The following is a 19,215-nucleotide window of genomic DNA, read 5'->3' as shown; positions in this document are numbered from 1 at the left end:
CCATGCAAAGAGGCTGAGGGATAGATAGTGTAGCTCTGCCGAAGGTGACAGGCGGTACCTTAATTGGGGAGGATGGGCTCTTAATAATGGCTGGAACGGAATTAATGGAATGGTATAAAACACATGCTTTCTGTCCTCCACTTAGCTGCCTCTTGTGCAAGTCTTCACATGTTGCTAACTAAAGCTGCAGTCTGACAGGAAGTCAAACCCATAGAGATTACAGCGGGGTTTCGCTCTCTTTTTTTCTAGTTCAATATTATTTCTTGCTGACTCTAAAGATTGGTCCACTTAGTGTTCTAGATGTAAATGACAAGTTATTTTTCACAGAGTAGAAATAACTATTCAAACTCCTCTTTTATTCTTTCACACCAGTTGTAGTGAAGTTGTAATAAAGATCACCAGATTAAGTCAGCGTAGTTGGCAATGAAATTCCACATAACATTGTTCAGCTGTGACAGCAGCAGAGGAAGGAATGTGAATGGACAGTAGAGTAAACATGAAATTCAGTTGACATGGGGAAGTAATGTGTAAGCCCCCAGGGTTCAGTCTATAGCTGCACCTGCAGGCCCTCAGCTTAGCACGATTCAACCCTCAGAACCAGAGTAGCAACAGGGGAAAAGTTTTGGACTAAGTAGTATAGATGATCTTTCTCTTTCAAACATCTGGCTTGTACTGTAAGTTTATGATAAACTTTCTTTCTTTCTATAGCGACTACGGTGTATTGCACTGGAAGTGTGAAAATCTATAGTGACAGCCTTCCATTTAACTGTAGTTTACAATTTACAATTTGCAATGTTACAGTGCTTACGACAGCACCTATTACAATGTCAACACAACATAATGAAGTGATAGAGAGAAAGAGGTGTGTCAGCATAATTTATTGCTAGGCAGGCAGGGTATAAAAGTCCTATTGTAATCGGACATATTTCTATTCAATTTTGCTAATGTTAAGAATATGATCAAATATGAAACAATGCTCAACAACACAAATAGTTAATAAAAAATAAACAACATAATCAAGGATTTAGTGCATATCAATGTCCTTCCAATTAATGGATTTGATCAAAACATCCAGCTGATCAAAACATGTAGGCCTACAGTATATTTATGGAGAAGGGAATACTCTCCCATTTATTTACAGAGCTTTTGGTTTATATTTAAGCAATAAGGCCCGAGGGGGTGTTGTATATGGCCAATATACCACTGCTAAGGGCTGTTCTTATGCACGACGCAATGCAGAGTGCCTGGATACAGCCCTTAGCTATGGTATATTGGCCATATGCCACAAACCCCCCAGGTGCCTTATTGCTATTATTAACTGGTTACCAACGTAATTAGAGCAGTAAAAATAAATGTTTTGCCATACCCGTGAAATACCACGGTTGTCAGCCAATCAGCATTCAGGGCTCGAACCACCCAGTTTATAATACATTTTTTATCACTCTGCAGTAACATCATAATTTCACTATGGATCCTGCAGGTTCGTCCAAAGCTTCTATGATGAGCAATATATCCAGTATATGGGAAATGTAGTATTTTCTTCAAAAAATGTTTATGTTTGTCCTGAAAATACATTTTCTTACTTGAACAAAATCTACAGCATTCTACGGAAATGCCAAAAAGGGAACAAAAAGGGATCAAAAAAGGAAACCAAAAAATAATTTAAAATACAAACATACTTTAAATGAATGCTTAGCTTGCTGTTACTATTTCAAAGCTTTTAAAAAGATTCAGGCCAAACAGTGTTGAGTCTATTGCAACATTCCTATTAAAGCTGCCTCTTTGTAAGAACCTTCCATCATCATGCTCACATACTTTCAGTGGTGTGAAGTACTTAATTAAGTAAAAATACTTTAATGTACTACTTAAGTGTTTTTTTTTTTGTATCTTTACCTTTACTCAAATATGACAATTGGGTACTTTTTCCATCACTGAATACTTTACATGAGTGGATATATGCTTTATGGATCATGACCCAATAAAAGCATCATTTAATATTTGACTGATTCATTAGGAAATCAATTGCTGCATATCTGTTATAAAGAAGAGGGGGTGGTTAGGGGGAGGTGAGCTCCCTATCCAATGAATTAGAGTCGGATTAATCATAATCAGTCAAATATTCAATAACGTTTTTCTTAGGTAGTGATCCATAAAGGATATATCCACCTACGTACAGTATGTGAGTGTGGAAGGTTGGAAGGTTCTTACAAGGAGGAAGATTTCATTGGGATTTTGCAATAGACTCAACACTGTTTGGCCTGAATCCCCAGCCTAACTATGTCAGCAAACCAGCCAAACCTCCTCATCTACAGCTGCAGGTTCCACACTCACTCACATCCGTTTGTGACCAACCAGCGGCGTAATGTGTGTGTGTGTGTGTGTGTGTGTGTGTGTGTGTGTGTGTGTGTGTGTGCACGAGTGCATGTGCATGTGTGATTGTGTGTGTGATCCCAGTGTCAGACACTTTCTGGGCATGAAAATATTTTTGCCACTAGATGGGGCCCTTAGCATAGAGCAAGAATGCTGAGAAGATCATCTGAGTTGATGCGGTACATGTACAGCAGAGGGGGCTTGTGGGATGAGCTATAGGAGGACAGGCTCATTGTACTGGCTGGAATGGACTATATGGAACAGGTCAAACATGTGGTTTACATATGTTTGATGTGTTTGATACTTTCCATATGGGTGTGCCCATCCAGAAAGATGTCTCCTCATGGATATAACCCATTTTAACATGGACATTGCCGTTGAGGGCTTCCACCATTTTAAAGTAGTCAACTGGGTAGGTATTCCTATGAGTTGGAAGGAATCAGCCAATGAAGAAGAACAGCAAATGTACTAAATTAAAATGGAGATCGCTTCAATTGAGCTGCCCATGCTGTCACCGACACTATAATGGCACAGATACAAAGATGAGTCCTATATCTAGCTCTATGGGTGCTCCGTTACTCAGTACATCGCATTTTCAAATCCCTCCCAACAACCCTCCCACGCGCGAAATGAGCAATGACGTCAGGATAGTAACTCCAGCACAACTTTTCAAACACGTTGCATTCTACCAGACGACCAGTATGTGTTGGGCACTGAACTGTTGAATGTGCCTAACGGGATAAGGAGAGATGGCATGGAGCAGACAGGTCAAGATTCGCAAGGTGCTTCGAGTAACAAATAGTCCAGTTAAGTATCTGAAATTGATCATTTATTAGAAGTAATTCACATTGGATGTATTTATTTATTTTTATGAGATAAAAACTTTTTAAAACTAGCGCTCGTATGGCTGTCCCGAACGTGGATATATTGTATCTGATTCTGACCAAATAACTTCTGTTCGTGGAAACAATTCAGCAACAATTGTATCGAACGGACTACAGTCTATATTATTGAGTTGGAAATTCGGAATATAACTGTAATTTGAAAGCGAGTGTATTTTGGAAGTTGCCTGATGTCTAATGCCACTGGACGAGAATAACTTTTCTCCACGTCGTGCTTCTTTACGAAAACCTGTCAGAGTTAGTTAACAAACTGTCTGAACTGACCAGTTCTTAGTTGGCTTCATCACCATGAGAAAGTGTGGATTCCAGTGTCAAATACCACGATGGACTGAGTATATTTGTCACAAATAGTTTATTTTGAGAATAGTGCCTGCTTTACCGTGCTTTATAGGGAGCACTTTGACATATAATATAGCCTACATCTGAACAAAGTCGTGATGATTTCGGAGGAACGAAGTAGTCATGTATCCAAGCAAGCCCTCAACTTCCCAGTGGGCCTATTGATCCGCTCGCCGAAGAAGAGCCTGGCAAAGCTGGGGAGGAAGCCAAGCAATGGATCCCTGCAGTAAGTCCTATTATTTATGTCCAGTGTGTCTACTTTGTGGGGTATTTAAAATGGGGTACCCTTATTTTGCAGAATTGGATTTCAGTTTTGTTACATGCAGCTGCCTGGGATTTTCTATATTAAAATGGCCTTATGGCCTTCAATATAAATATAATTTATTTGTAGAGAGGTGCCCGAAATACTGTCCTCTTATTAATTACTCATTAATTTTGTGTCCTCTCTTGAACTCTCACTTTCATTTACATCTTTGCCTTGCTCTCTCTGTTTTGTCACTATCTATGTCTCTGTCTCTTATTTATGTCGCTCTCTCTCTCTTTCATCTATCCATCCATTTCTCCCTCTCTCAGGTCCAACACCTCGGATGGCACCACCCATTCCGCAGAGAGTACAGGCGTGAGGCAGCCGGCCAAGAACAAAATCCGCCGCCACAACAACAGACTGTCGACGGTGTTCAACCGGAGCCCCCTCCTGCGGGGCGACAGTGGACAGGGGCATGCCCCAGGTGGCAGGAGCATGGCGGGGGACCTGCAGGCTGCAGATGACCCTGCTGAGCTGTCCAGTCAGATGTCTGCCCCAGGTATCCTAAAGATCTTTGGCAGCGACATTTGCCAGGGAACCAACTACAAGAGCGTGCTGGCCACGACTCGCTCCAGTGCCAAGGAACTTGTTAAAGAGGCCCTGGAGAGGTGAGGGGTTAGGGATGCCCATAGGCATAATGTGATTTGTTAGCATTATCTTTAGTGCTAACAGGCAAGCAGAAAGGGAACATTCCTCAAGGCTGAATGGCATGGACTGCAATACTGCTCATCCTAATATAGTGGGAACCATTGCAAATCACTTAAAGCTGTTGATATGGATATTTTACCCAAATGATCTCAAAGCCATTTTATTTCAGGGGGAATTAGATCTTATCGTGGTATTCTGACTGAACCTCTTTTATCGTTGCTTAGATACTGTCTGGAGAAGGAGGATCCCAGTCGATATGTGCTGTGCGACGTGATTGGCCAGACCGGAGCAGACCACCAATGGAAGACAGAGTGCTTTCGGGTCGTGGGTGACCACGAGAAGCCCCTCATGCTGCAGTCGCTATGGAAACCCAAAGAAGGCTTCTCCAGACGCTTTGAGATCCAGAAGAGAGTGAGCGTAGAGGAACAGACTGCTAAAGAGACCGACACCGTCACTGCAGGTACGTCAACCACACAGGTGCAGCTCAGTGACCCCACTAACAACAACCTAAAGCCCAGGTCATCATTCTGTCTCTGTTGGGGTGGCATTTGATCTCCTATCTCTGTCACTAAGTTTTTGGTAACAGAATCCATTGTCCAGCTTATCATGAGACAGAGCAGGGGAGATGGCAGGCAAGTGAGAGGTCAGAGAAAAACAGAAGCTGCAGTGAGGGGTAGACAAGGTCAGCTCTCTTATCTGGGATTGACGACAGGGTCCCAACAGGTCACTCTGAAGCCCCCAGGGCAGGGGACTGGCTGTGGCTGGATAAGCTTTTTCTGCTGGGGCCTGAATGTGTCCACCGCTCCACATGTTATTCTTTCCATCAGAGCCTGCTTCCTGCACACTTGACACTGTGTGGTCTTGTTGACTTTGGCGTGCGTTTGTCTCAGTGCGTTTGTCTCAGTGCGTTTGTCTCAGTTTTCATCAAACCCCACAACCCCACATCACCCTCCACTCTCTTTGCTCCACTCTGATTGGGGGAAGCTGGGGGAAGTTTCCCCCCCTGCAGGCCTGACCAGCCCCCCTGACACAGTGTGGCAGAACAATGTGGAAGAACGCCCACTTCCACAGCTGATAAGGCCTGGGAGCAGGAGCTGTTAGCTGGGTGTGAAGCTGAGCTCTCTGGACATTCCATGGTGCTTAATGGCTCCAAATGAGCTGAATAGTGTTTATGTTGCGGTACATCAGCCCAACAGCCAGGAACGCCTGTTGATATCAGATAGAGGACAACACCTCTCACTACACCTCCAGATTTCCTCTCCTTCCCCTTCTATGTTTGGTTTGACTGAGAGCCAACTCAGTAAAACATTATGATATGTTGGTGCGTGATGGACTGGAATGATTTGATGGAAGATCTCCACTAATAGTTTATTGAGTGTTTAGTATACGGTGAAGTTTCAGTTTATGCATAGATGATAAAGTTTATGTTACAGTGACTATATCAGCACACAATCAATGATTTTGTAATAAACTATGAATACACAATTAATAATCACTTCTCTGCATCTAGTCTCATCCTCCCTCTCTCCCGTGCTCCTCTCTGCCCCAGGTATCAACGCCCAGGCTCGCAAGCTCCAGAAGGGCCGTTCGCGGGTCACCTCTCTGTTCATGGACGGCAGTGTTGAGGATGTGGAGGGCCTGGGGATGTGGAGGAGTCTCAGTGAGATGGACCTGTCTGCCATGGAGAAGGAGGCCGTGCGGGCCCAGCAGAAGGCCCAGCTCATCAGGGAGGACCCAGAGGCCGAGGCCGACAAGGAGGCCCTGCGTCTGGGCATGGAGAAGGAGGAGACGGAGAGCAGTGACGACAACACCACCCAGTACTCCATCCACCCGCCCTTTGACTTCCCCTACTTCCTCCTGCTGCAGGGATACAGCTACAGACAGGTAGGAAAACTGGAAAGTGAAGCTGTTGCCACTGTTATACATTAAACCCAGATGGATTTGTTTGTCTATCGGATTATTGATTAACTTAAATGATGAGTAACTTTAATGAAAGGCTTGGCTTCAGTTTACACAGCTGAAGTCAATTTGTTAGGTTAGAGTCAGTCTGTCCTTGAATAGTTAGGCTCAGAATAGGCTTGTATGGTTGGAGAATGTGTCCGGCTGCGACAGAGAAATGTCATGCTGAAATCCTTCACAGAGGGCCTGGGAAGCCAGATAGCAGCAGCTGTAATTGGTTGAGCCGGGTGGCTGCTCCATTGAAGACCTTTCAAGGTTCTCAAGTGTCTCTTGGCAGGGTGGCAGAAACACTGTGACGAAAGGCTTATCAGAGACACTGAGGCGTAAACAAGTGTACTCCGCTACACTATAGAGGCTCCCACTGCACCTCTTAGGTTAAGACCTGGGGTTAAAATCCCCAGAAACAGAGCGAGACAGTGAGAGAGAGGAGCAGAGAGCAGAGGGCTTTAGCTGCAGTGAGGATGCTATAACAGGGACAGCGAGAGACTGAGTCTTGCTGTTGGATTACAATGAGCTCAGAGTATTGGACTCAGAGCCACGAGCTCAAGCAGAGTCGGAGTAGACCGGCATGTTGTGGACAGGTGATCCTCGTGTCCACACACTGAGTGGGCCAGCCTGGGTCATGTACTGGAGAGGCGGGGAAAAGGAGCTGGCCCTGGCCCAGCAGTAGAGTTCCCACACTGGGATGTGTTGTCTGTCGTCAGGGCTCGTTGAATAGATAAGGAACACTGTTCACAATCACAGTTCAGCTCAGCCCTGCTGGCTCTGCAGTGGAGGTGGCGATAGGCCTGATTAAAGGTACATAGTATTAGAGAATAGAGCAGAAGGAACACTGTAATGTCTAAACAAACTCAGTGGATGGTCACATACACATGCCTAGCCTAGACATTTGCACACAGGCTCGTGCATGCCAGAACACACATGCACATTTAGGCACAAAAGCTGCACATTCAACAAAAAATGATAATATTCTTCTCAAAAAGAGATTTCTGTGGGTGACAGATTATTATTTATTTATTTTTCTGCACTTTTATGCCTTTACAAAACATTATGGATATTTCAATGCAATGCAAAGAGCCAGAGGGCCAGAGGGCCAGGCCCATTCCTAGAAACAGGAAATGCTGCTGCTCTTTGTTGTTTGTTCCTCATTGTGGAGACTGCTGAGTGTGCAGGACACTGGGTGGGGTGTGCCAGATACTGAGGGAAGTACTGAGCCTGCCCCTGGTCTGGCCACTCGACAACAATAAGTCACTCATATATCAGTCCTATGGAATAGAAATGTTCCAGCTCCATAAATGAAATAGTTTTTCTCAGGCTTGACTAGTTATTTTCGAAAGTGTCTTTGTGTTTCCAGACCAGATTTTCCTGAACTTAATCACCTGTGAACCATGAGAGCTGTATTGGATTTGATTTCCTTGTAAGTGTTGTTGTTCAAGTGCAGGTCAGTGTAGTCACAATTCACATTGACTCACAGCTATTAACTCCCTTCCTAGACAGTTTGATATATTCTGCCAGATATCATGTGCAGGAAAATAAATAAAGGTTGTTTTGAATATTGCTTTGAATAGTCCGTATGGAGCCAGGGACTCAAACCATTTAGTTAGTTAAGTGTATGTGCTCAAACACACTGCTCAGCGGCTGATTGGCTTCCATGCTAGCTGGGATGATACAGTATCATGACCTGCCTGAAAGGCTCTGCATGGTGAATCCGATGTCTGAAGTGGCTGTACAGCATTTACTGCGATGCAGCCTCCGCAGACGTCAGGGCTTTCATACTCGATCTTAGCGGAGCAGAGCAGTGTTATAGTGAAGGAAGTTGTCAAGGAAGTGAGTTTGTGTTTATACATGACGTACCGCCCCCACCTACCGTCAACAAACCATGTCAATGCGGAGCTATAAGGAGCCCTTCGCATTGTTACAAAATTTGAGAGGTGCGATGCGTTACGGAGTTTCATTTGGCCCCTGCATGCCTCCGGAGGCTCCGCAATTATGACACACCCTCCATATGGAGCCTCCGACTACATTTTCAGATCAACCATAAATTGCCTTTAATAGTCTTGGAACGGATGACTGAGCGACAGGTGGTGTTAGAAGGTCATGACCTCCCCCACACTGATCCTCAACAGAGGGTCCCCACAGAGGTACTCAGCCCACTCCTGTACTCCCTGTTCACCCATGACTGCATGGCCACACACTTCTCCAACTCAATCATCAAGTTTTCTGATGACACAACAGTGGTAGGCCTGATTACCAACAACAACGAGACAGCCTACAGGGAGGAGGTAACGGCCCTGGCAGAGTGGTGCCAGGAAGATAACCTCTCCCTCAGCGTCAACAAAGGGAAGGAGCTGATTGTGGTCTACAGGAGACCGCAGAGAGAGCCCGCCCCCATCCACATAAACAGGGCTGCAGTGGAGAAGATCAAAAACTTCAGCTTCCTCAGCGTGCACATCACCGGGGGCCTGAAATGGTACATATATACAGTACCAGTCAAACGTTTGGACACACCTACTCATTCAAGGGTTTTTATTTATCTTTACTAGCTTCTACATTGTATGTATAATAGTGAAGACATCAAAACTATGAAATAACCCATATGGAATCATGTAGTAACCAAAAAAGTGTTAAACAGATTCTTCAAAGTAGCCACCCTTTGCCTTGATGACAGATTTGCACACTGGCATTCTCTCAACCAGCTTCACCTGGAATTATTTTCCAACAGTATTGAAGGGGTTCCCACATACACTGAGTGTACAAAACATTAAGAACCCTTCCTAATACTTTGCCTTCAGAACAGCCTTAATTTGTTGGCACCCCATCGGTGTCGAAAGCGTTCCACAGGGATTCTGGCACATCTTGACTCCAATGCTTCCCACAGTTGTGTTAAGTTGGTTGGATGTCCTTTGGGTGGTGGACCATTCTTGATACACACAGGAAACCTTTGAGCGTGAAAGACCTAGCAGCGCTGCAGTTCTTGCCACAAACCGGTGCGCCTGGCACCTACTAGCATATCCCGTTCAAGGCACTTAAATATTTTGTCTCGCCCATTCACCCTCTGAATGGAACACATACACAATCCAGCATTTTCACGTTTGGATAAAAAGCGTGCCCAGACTAAGACTGACTAATGTTGACTCCAACATGGCGGATATTTCTTTGGCTGGTTTGGTCTCTGAGCGCCGTACTCAGATTATTGCATGGTGTGCTTTTTCCGTAAAGTTTAAAAAAAATCTGACACAGCGGTTGCATTAAGGAGAAGTCTATCTTTAATTCTGTGAATAACACTTGTATCTTTTATCAATGTTTATTAGGAGTATTTCTGGAAATTGATGTGGCTCTCTGCAAAATCAGCATATTGCAAACTGAAACCAGTACATTCATTATTGTGCCAGTCATTCTCATGGATTCTGCTGGTTGACCTTCCATTGCCCCTCCTCTACGCTGCAGGACTTTGTCATCTACTTGATGAGCGGCACCACCACCATCTTCGGCTGCTGCAGGGAGCACTGTAACGGAGAGGACGAGGAAAGGCTCAAGGTGGACATCCTCCTCTTTGCCCCAGACATTCTTCCCCAGCACTGCTGTGTCAGGCGCCTGGACTCTACCAACTCCTTCCCGGGGGACACCAAGCGGACTCTGACCCTGCTGAAGCCCCTCCACGGCGCCCCCGTCACCCGGAATGGTTTCCTCCTGAAGGAGGAGGTGGAGCTGACCCCTGGGGACCTGGTGGGTCTGGGCCGACACTACTTGTTCATGTTTAAAGACCCCACCGCCACCCCAGGGGCCCCACAGACCACTCTCTGGATGAAACAACTCTGCCCCGCCCATGACGGAGGAGTGTCATCCTCCTGTCAATCATGTGGCTCCGCCCTCCCCATGAAATGCCCTAGGGTCCAGAGGAAGCCGGCTCCTCCTCGGTGGAAGGACCCAGAGGGTGGAGAGGTATCTCTGAGCTATGAGTTGGAGCAGGAGGACAGGGTCCTGCAGGAGGTCCTGGTCATGGTGGACCCCAATGGGGACGAGGCCAAACTGACCCCTGCCTTCCTGCTGAGCCTGTCCATCCAACACTCAGCCACCACGTTCCAGCTGACACACTTCCGAAGGTTGCTGCTCCGCATAGCCAGTCAGATCCAGCTCACCATGTGGGTGAGTAAAACTATGCACCTCCACCATGCACAAAAACAATGCACACTCTCCAGTCAAACGATTGACCTTTTATATCATCACGCCACAAATAAACCTTGAATCGTTGTGAATTCAACATACTGTGTGTCTCAAGGGTACTGTAAAGAAAGAAATGTAATCAAAGGTGTCATCAGGATGGAATATCATTTAGATAGGCTTGCTGCTGGTTTGAAATCAATGTTGTGTTTATCTCTGTCCCCTTGCAGGAGAAGACAAAGGAGCTTGCTGTGATCCAACCAGAAAGGTGAGTAGCCGCCTCTCCAACCTCAATCACTCAGCCTGCCCCAGAAATGCTAACAATGAACAGCAAAGATGACAACAGGGTGCAGAACAGTGGCAACCTGCTGCCTCTGACACTAACACCCCTTTCAACTTTAGTGTTTGCTATGAGTCATATACAGACTGTATGTAGAGCTAGGAGTCTTAGAATATGATGCTACTGCCTTCCACTACATTCCAACAACAATGCTACTTGAATTTCTGGGAGGGATGTGTAGTACACAGATATAGCATTCTCTCATTGTCACATGTCCCAGTGACTTCTTTACAGAATAAGAAGCTGAGAATGAGTCATGGTCTCTTGATGTTCATACTTCTCTATCTGCCGCCTATTGAAGTGTATGAAGACAAAATGATAGCTCATGATGATTTAATGTTATGGAACATTATTGCAAGGCACTGTATTCCAAAGCTGTGCTTAGGCTGCCTGCTGAGAAAGGAGGAAGGATTTTTAAGAATTAATGTTTCATTTCATATTTCACTCAATTGTACATGGAAATCAAATATAATGGTTTAAATTAGCATTCATTCCAAGGGATAGAGACATGCTGTAAAATATGAGTCACTCGCAAGCCACTTTTAGTGCCATTTACCCAGTACAGGGTATTTGTTGGCTGTTGGACTGAACTCAGACCTGTCTATATGTCTTCCCTTGCAGGAGCTTCAGTGATGTCCATCAGGTGCCAGAGGATGTGCAGCTGCTGAGCATAGAGGACCTGATCCCAGGCCTGCGGCCGCTGGTGTTGTGGATGGCCAACTCCATCGAGCTGCTGCACTTCATCCAGCATGACGTTCCCCAGCTGCTGCCCTGGAGGCAGGAGGAAGAGGAGGAGGAGGGCTCAGAGTCGGAGTCAGAGATGTGGTCCACTAGGACTGCCAGTGAGGAGGCCATGACGGTCCTGGAGGAGGTCATCATGTTCACCTTCCAGCAGTCTGTCTATTACCTCACCAAGGTCAGTGCATAGTCACACATACTATAATCATACATTGTAGATGGCATTCCATTTGCTCCGTTCCAGCCATCATTATGAGCCGTCCTCCCCTCACCAGCCTCCACTGATACACTCACCAATAGATTACATGCATGCAACATGCACACAAACATAGACACGTGCCTTGCACACACAATTAGCACACACACCGCACATGTACACAAATAATAACATCCTTGACTATTAGCTCCAGAAAACCTTGCACAGCCCAAATAGAAAGCCATCTTTTGCCTGTGGACTACAGGAAGCAGGACTAGAGACCTTATGAACACCATTCTCCGTTTGCTGGTAGCATTCCAGACAATAAGCCATAATCAGCCAGGGGAAACATGCACACTCTCTCTGGCTCTCTCAGTAAGGATGGGCGTGTCAGATAGTGTCATCTTTTCCAGTGGAATAAAGGACTACTTATCATCTTTTTAATATTCTGTAAATCCACTTCGAGGGTATTTCCAAAGTCTTTTGAAATGTTTATAGAGAGCAACAAAAGGTCTATCCTGTTCAACAGTGAGCCCCAGGAAGACACTCCCAGGCAGGGTTTACTGGAGTTTCCTATGTTTGGGCCCTATAACTAACTCTATGACATTAACAGAGCACCATCACTGCCACAGTAACCCAGAGACCAGCAATAGACACCCAATGCCTGGCGATGACTGTTCCAGGATGGGAGGGAGCACCGGCATGGGTGGGAACAGGAACAGGATTGTATGTGCTGCTGTTGTTTTGAATGCTCCGAGACCACCTCTTCCTGTCCCTAGATTTCCATTTCATGACAGAAACCATTGATAAAAGAAAGCTTACGCATGCCTGTCAACTTTCCCTGTTGACAGGTACATTTACAGTTTTACATGGTGAGGGGAAGGTCATTTTTCCCCCCAATAGTTACAGGCTCTAGTTAGACAGTCACCGCTGGAGCTCAGGGGAAAGCAAGCTTCGTTTTGGTGGTGGTTGGATGTGCAGTGGTCAGGGAAGCATCTGTAGTCCGGTGGAGAAGCAGGGCAGAGTAGTGGCCTTTTCCAAAAGTCTGTTTCCTGCTCAGGAATAGAGGGTCTGTCTTCACATAGACACACCACAAGGAGGGATGGGCGGGGTACTCACTGCACGTTCTGGGGTCAAGTGAGAAACACAGGCCAAGTCTATACCTTAGATGAATTGTGACACTTTTTGTGCCAGTATGACTCAATTTCTGTCAACAAACTACTCAAACTCACACCCACAGCCATGTATGTTTTCTCAGACATGCTACCACTAGCTTCAAAATAAGGTTTTTAACTTTGTTTATATTCTAAAACAGTTGGACATTTAATGCTGTACTGGAGAATACGATCCCCAGTTCCCTTCATTCGGCCAATCTCAGCTTAATAACTAACCAGCACCTGTAGCTCTGCAGAACTGGTCTCTAATCTATCTAGTGACCTGTGGTTGAAGGAATGTATGTATGGTGATTGGGATTTAACAGGCAGGTCTTTATGATCTTTCAGAGCCTCTGAAGTGTCTGTCTTAGTCATGATACGTGCTTGCTAACCTGGCTGCCTGAGGGGTGATGTCATGGACTAAAACAATGGCAGAGAGCTGTGTCAGAGGAAGGAGGAGGGGGGAGGAGGAGGGTGGAGAAGGGGGAGGAGGGAAGAGCGGGAGAGGGGAGGAGGAGCCCAGGATCTCTGCACTGTGACTCAAAGTATTTTTTTACTTATTGAGTGCTCAATGGTCAGAACGGCTTCCTCTTGTTTGGGTCCTTCTCACTTTTGGTGGAAGCAAGAATGTGCCTGTTTAAAGTTTATTTTGTTGAAACATAGAACAAGGGTTTTGTTTATGTTAAACCTTTTACCAGATTGTGGTCTGCCAGGGCCCTATATTGGTCAATGGTCATAGCAAAAAGAGTAGTGGAGCTGTACATGTTTCAGTGTCACCTTGTTTTCCCTTTCCACTCACCCAGAGCCGTGTGTGTGTGTGTGCGTGTGCGTGCGTGCGTCTGTCCGGTATGGGTGCTCTAATCCAGAAAGATAGATGACTCCTCATGGACATAATCCATTTTAACATGGACATTGCCATTGAGGGCTACCACCATTTTAAAGTAGTCAACAGGGTAGGGAGGAATCAGCCAATGAAGAAGAACAAAATGTACTAAATTAAAATGGAGATAGCCTCAATTGAGCTGCCCATGCTGTCACCGACACTATAATGGCACAGATACAAAGATGAGTCCTATATCTAGCTTGAATTTTCAAATCCCTCCCGCCACCCGCCCATGCACGAAATGAGCAATGACGTCAGGGTAGTAACTCCAGCACAACTTTTCAAACAGGTTGCATTCTATCAGACAACCACTAACTGTTGGGTACTGAACTGTTGTTGGGAAACAGGTTTTCCTGCTTGTTTTCCTGCTCTGCTAAAGCCTTCCTCTACCTTGACCAGTATGTGGGTAGTTCCTCGAAGTGAGTGCCTTTTGCGTCCCTTTGCTATTTAAAGTGGAAATTGTACACAAAAATGACTTTAAATGAAGGTCCCTTTAGTATAGAACACATGGAAAATTCAATAAATCTGATTTTCAATATGAATAAAGAAATCTGCATTTTGACATGTCCCTCTGTGACTTCTAGGAAGATCTTAACCCACTTAACATCAACATTTATCAAAGTCTTCACCATCTTTGTAAACGCTTAGTTATATTTCCTGAAGATCATCAAATCAATTTGTATTGGTCACATACACATCTTTAGCAGATGTTATTGCGGGTGTAGCGAAATGCTTGTGTTTTTAGCTCCGACAGTGCAGTAATATCTAACAAAAAAAGAAATGGAATTAAGAATATATAAATATATGGACAAGCAATGTCAGAGCAGCATAGACTAAATATAGATAGATAGAATACAGTATATACTGTACATATGAGATGAGTAATGCAAGATATGTAAACATTATTAAAGTGACTGGTGTTCCATTTATTAAAGTGGCCAGTGATTTCAAGTCTATGCATATAGGCAGCAGCCTCTAATGTGCTAGTGATGGCGATTTAACAGTTTGATAGCCTTGAGATAGAAGCTGTCTTTCAGTCTCTCGGTCCCAGATTTGATGCACCTGTACTGACCTCGCCTTCTGGATGATAGTGGGGTGAACAGGCAGTGGCTCGGGTGGTTGTTGTCCTTGATGATAATTTTTTTTAATGATATTTTTGGCCTTCATCAAATCAAATCAAATTTATTTATATAGCCCTTCGTACATCAGCTGATATCTCAATGTGCTGTACAGAAACCCAGCCTAAAACCCCAAACAGCAAGCAATGCAGGTGTTGAAGAACGTTGGCTAGGAAAAACTCCCTAGAAAGGCCAAAACCTAGGAAGAAACCTAGAGAGGAACCAGGCTATGAGAAGTGGCCAGTCCTCTTCTGGCTGTGCCAGGTGGAGATTATAACAGAACATGGCCAAGATGTTTGAATGTTCATAAATGACCAGCATGGTCAAATAATAGGTCTGGGACAGGTAGCATGTCCGGTGAACAGGTCAGGATTCCATAGCCGCAGGCAGAACAGTTGAAACTGGAGCAGCAGCACGGCCAGGTGGACTGGGGATAGCAAGGAGTCATCATGCCAGGTAGTCCTGAGGCATGGTCCTAGGGCTCAGGTCCTCCGAGAGAGAGAAAGAAAGAAAGAGAGAATTAGAGAGAGCATACTTAAATTCACACAGGACACCGGCTAAGACAGGAGAAGTACTCCAGATATAACAAACTGACCCTAGCCCCCCGACACATAAACTACTGCAGCATAAATACTGGAGGCTGAGACAGGAGGGGTCAGGAGACACTGTGGCCCCATCCGATGATACCCCCGGACAGGGCCTAACAGGAAGGATATAACCCCACCCACTTTGCCAAAGCACAGCCCCCACACCACTAGAGGGATATCTTCAACCACCAACTTACCATCCTGAGACAAGGCCGAGTAAAGCCCACAAATATCTCCGCCACGGCACAACCCAAGGGGGGGCGCCAACCCAGACAGGAAAATCACATCAGTGACTCAACCCATTCTAGTGACGCACCCCTCCTAGGGACGGCATGAAAGAGCACCAGTAAGCCAGTGACTCAGCCCCTTCATGTGATTAGTGATTCATTTTAAGCATGCAAGTAGAAACCCCTCAGACTTCCAGTCATTACGCTAACGCTAGCTGGCATTGGCTCGCGAAACTACCACAAACTTCCTTCGTTTTGGACACAGAGACATAAAAATGGTATCCACAAGTTCATCTGACTCTAGGGGAGTAGATAAAGGGCCTCATTGCCAGTATCCTTTTAAGGTCAACCCTGTTACATGAGCTGAACTCTCATTTAAAGACGGTGAAACTTCCGTTTTCAAAGTGCAAATAAAAAGAAACTAACAGTCAAATCATAGTGTAAAAGCAGGTGAGCTGGTTGTAGTCTTTTTGGCAATTTTCTGGTGTTTTGTGGTGGAAAGCTGAGCGGGTCGAGCATAGACAGGGTAGATATATTTTAAATATATATATTTTTTTAGTGAAGTTTGCATTCAATTGCCCCTCCCTGTTGCATGAAACAAGCTTTGATTCCCCCTGTCACAAGGGGATTTATAGATGATTTAAGATGAAGTCGTCAACCCTGTTACGGTCAACCCTGTTACCTTATTTGGCACTTAATAGGCACTTACTATAGTCCATTTTTTAAATTTAACCTCTTGAGTTGGAAAAAAAGTTTTTTTTAGAACATGTACTGTTTATGACAGTAGGTGAAATACTGCTAAAAGTGTACTGCTAAAAGTAGGTGAAATATAACATTTTTGTTTTTTCCAACAAGTTACACTACTTAAAAGACACCTAATTGGTGGAACAACTAACCATGAGACAAAACACTCCAGGAGAAGTTGTAGGAGAAGTTTATTCTCATGCCTATTACTCACTGGTATTACCATTCCTTAGTAGTCAACAGCATGGGCTATTATCAGCTAGTTTATGATACTTGGCATTCATTTATTATGGGAATTATCAGGAGGCTGGAGGGGGCAGAGCGGTGTTGAGTCACTGGGAAACATTTGTGTTTCTGTCAGGAATGGCCAGTGGCACCAGTGTTATCAATGGGATTCCCAGGACTGTGTATGGTACACTGTTAACAATGGTGAGTGTCAAGACTGGACAGTCTCAGGCCCCTGGCTATCAGGCCCCTGGCTATCAGGCCCCTGGCTATCAGCCCCCTTGCTATCAGGCCCCTGGTTATCAGGCCCCTGGTTATCAGGCCTATCCGCCTTTGGAGGGGAAGTGTGTCTGTCCCTGTCTGGCTTTCTGTAACCGCTCCTCCTTGGGCTCTGACTGTTTTCTGATTGGCTCAGGGAGCTCAGGGTCAGCGGGCATAGCCCTGTTGACTAAGTCACTGATTCCACTGCAGTTTTACTGAATCTGTCAACAAATGTTTGCATGTTGATGAAGGTTTATTTTATAGAGAGTATGGCTGATAAAGTGAGAATCGCTAACAAAACGTCACTTTTAAAGATCAATATATAATACAGTATACTTTCTGTATTAGTGGTACTGGGTACAGTAGCTGTGACTGTAAGGTTTCTTATCTCCCTCTCTCTCCTCAGAGAGGTGCTGTGTTAGACTATGGTACAGTGAGGTAAAGTCATGTAGCTGTGACTAACACCTCTAGCATGCCTCTCTCTGTCCTCAGAGTATGTACTCGGCACTGCCAGGCCTGCTGGATGGGAACCCGTTCTCGGAGAGCGGGCAGCTGCGTGTGCCCGAGGGCGTGAGCGACATCCTGAATGTCCTGAAGGAGGCGCTGTCTCTGCTCAACGCCTTCCAGGTGCACTCTGACATCAGCTCGCAGCTCTGCGCCTACCTCTTCTTCTTCACCAACGCATCCCTCTTCAACGCACTCATGGAGAGAGGTGAGACCTTCAACATGCTCTGTTTCTGACTCATGGGGTTTTGTAGGATCAAATCTTAATATCCTCAAAGTCCTATCACAAGTATCCTCATAAAATACATACGGTATGTGTTAATGGGATACTTCGGGATTTGGACTTTCCCCAGAGTAAGATGAACTTGTGGATATCATTTTTATGTTTCTGTGTCCACTATGGAGAACGTTAGAGGTAGTTTCATGAGCCAATGCTAACCAGCGTTAGTTCAATAACTGGAAGTCTATGGGTATCTGCTAGCATGCTGCATCTTATAGAAGTTTCATTATACTCAATAGCTATGATTGAAATTACATGAGCGTGTCTGAGTGGTGTTTTGTTCTGCAGGCTCTGGAGGTGGGTTCTACCAGTGGTCTAGAGGGGTCCAGATCAGGGCCAACCTGGACCTGCTGATGGACTGGATACAGGGGATGGGCCTAGGAGACCTGGCTGTGGAGTTCTTCCAGAAGCTCTCTGCTGCTGTCAATCTGCTGGCAACGCCCAAGGAGAACCTACTACAGGTCAGAGGGCACTTCCTTTATTTTCACTTCCTGTTTTGGTTTGGAGAGCACTAAATAACAATGTAGCCAAGATGTCCAAAGCAGTCTGAATATATAGTGTATCAAAATGGTATTTTACAGTGTATTAGACTGTACATCACCAAGTGTCTCAGCTCATTATTGGTACACTAATCTCTGTTAACCCAAAAGTAAAATCATTATTAATTTGGTCAACTGTGTGATTTACTTCTGGGTCTATATGTGTTAGGAATTGTGAGTTCCGACAGTTTGCAAAGTCTCCACACTCGCAAAAAGAAACTCTTATCCAAAGCCCCCTCCCCCCTTCCGATCTGTGTGGGCCACGCGTGAATCACTTGTAGCCGAGCAGTTTAAGCCCCGCCTTCGTTCAATCCTGATACGTCCATATAACCAGTGTCGAAAACCCAAAGACTGAAACTACTGCAGTTCGTTATCACAGGGATCCCATTCAGTCCCGGCAGATTCTTGGGTGTAAATGCAGAATCTGCCCATGGGAGATTATTGGCATACCGAACATGCCTCGAGTGGGAAACCTTTGGGAAGTATTTAGGAAAATCTGACAAAACATTGAAAACATTCATGAATCATCACTGAAACTCTTTTTCCCTACATTTCATTGCTAACTAGGTTTTACTCTTAGAAATGCATGTTGTCTTTGATGGAGGTGATACTGTTGAAGTAGTTACAAGATAATGACATTGCGAGTATAGTTTGAATGGGCCATTGTGGGGTGAGAGGTGTTGTTTGTTCACTGCCACACTAGTTGTGGGAGAAGGTGTGTGTACACAGACTGTTG

At 45.1% G+C, this 19,215-nt stretch overlaps 1 protein-coding gene across 2 annotated transcripts in view; it reads left to right on the top strand.

Annotated features, from left to right (window-relative positions):
* Window positions 1-2,802: 2,802 nt before the first annotated feature.
* Window positions 2,803-19,215, top strand: part of LOC110486619 (ras-associating and dilute domain-containing protein) — a 30,763-nt gene continuing 14,350 nt past the window's right edge. Inside the window, exons 1-9 of one of the 2 annotated variants that reach the window (XM_021558363.2) lie at window positions 2,803-3,837; window positions 4,185-4,523; window positions 4,788-5,023; window positions 6,113-6,447; window positions 9,970-10,668; window positions 10,914-10,951; window positions 11,645-11,939; window positions 17,649-17,868; window positions 18,229-18,401. In XM_021558363.2, coding sequence (XP_021414038.2) covers window positions 3,710-3,837; window positions 4,185-4,523; window positions 4,788-5,023; window positions 6,113-6,447; window positions 9,970-10,668; window positions 10,914-10,951; window positions 11,645-11,939; window positions 17,649-17,868; window positions 18,229-18,401 — 2,463 coding nt within the window. In that variant the 5' untranslated portion in view covers window positions 2,803-3,709. The remainder of the gene's footprint in view (window positions 3,838-4,184; window positions 4,524-4,787; window positions 5,024-6,112; window positions 6,448-9,969; window positions 10,669-10,913; window positions 10,952-11,644; window positions 11,940-17,648; window positions 17,869-18,228; window positions 18,402-19,215) is intronic. The other variant, XM_021558362.2, reaches the window with a different exon arrangement.

This window comes from Oncorhynchus mykiss, chromosome 13, assembly GCF_013265735.2.
Source record: "Oncorhynchus mykiss isolate Arlee chromosome 13, USDA_OmykA_1.1, whole genome shotgun sequence".
Taxonomy (NCBI): Eukaryota; Metazoa; Chordata; class Actinopteri; order Salmoniformes; family Salmonidae; genus Oncorhynchus; species Oncorhynchus mykiss.
This window is presented reverse-complemented; position numbering and strand designations above follow the sequence as displayed.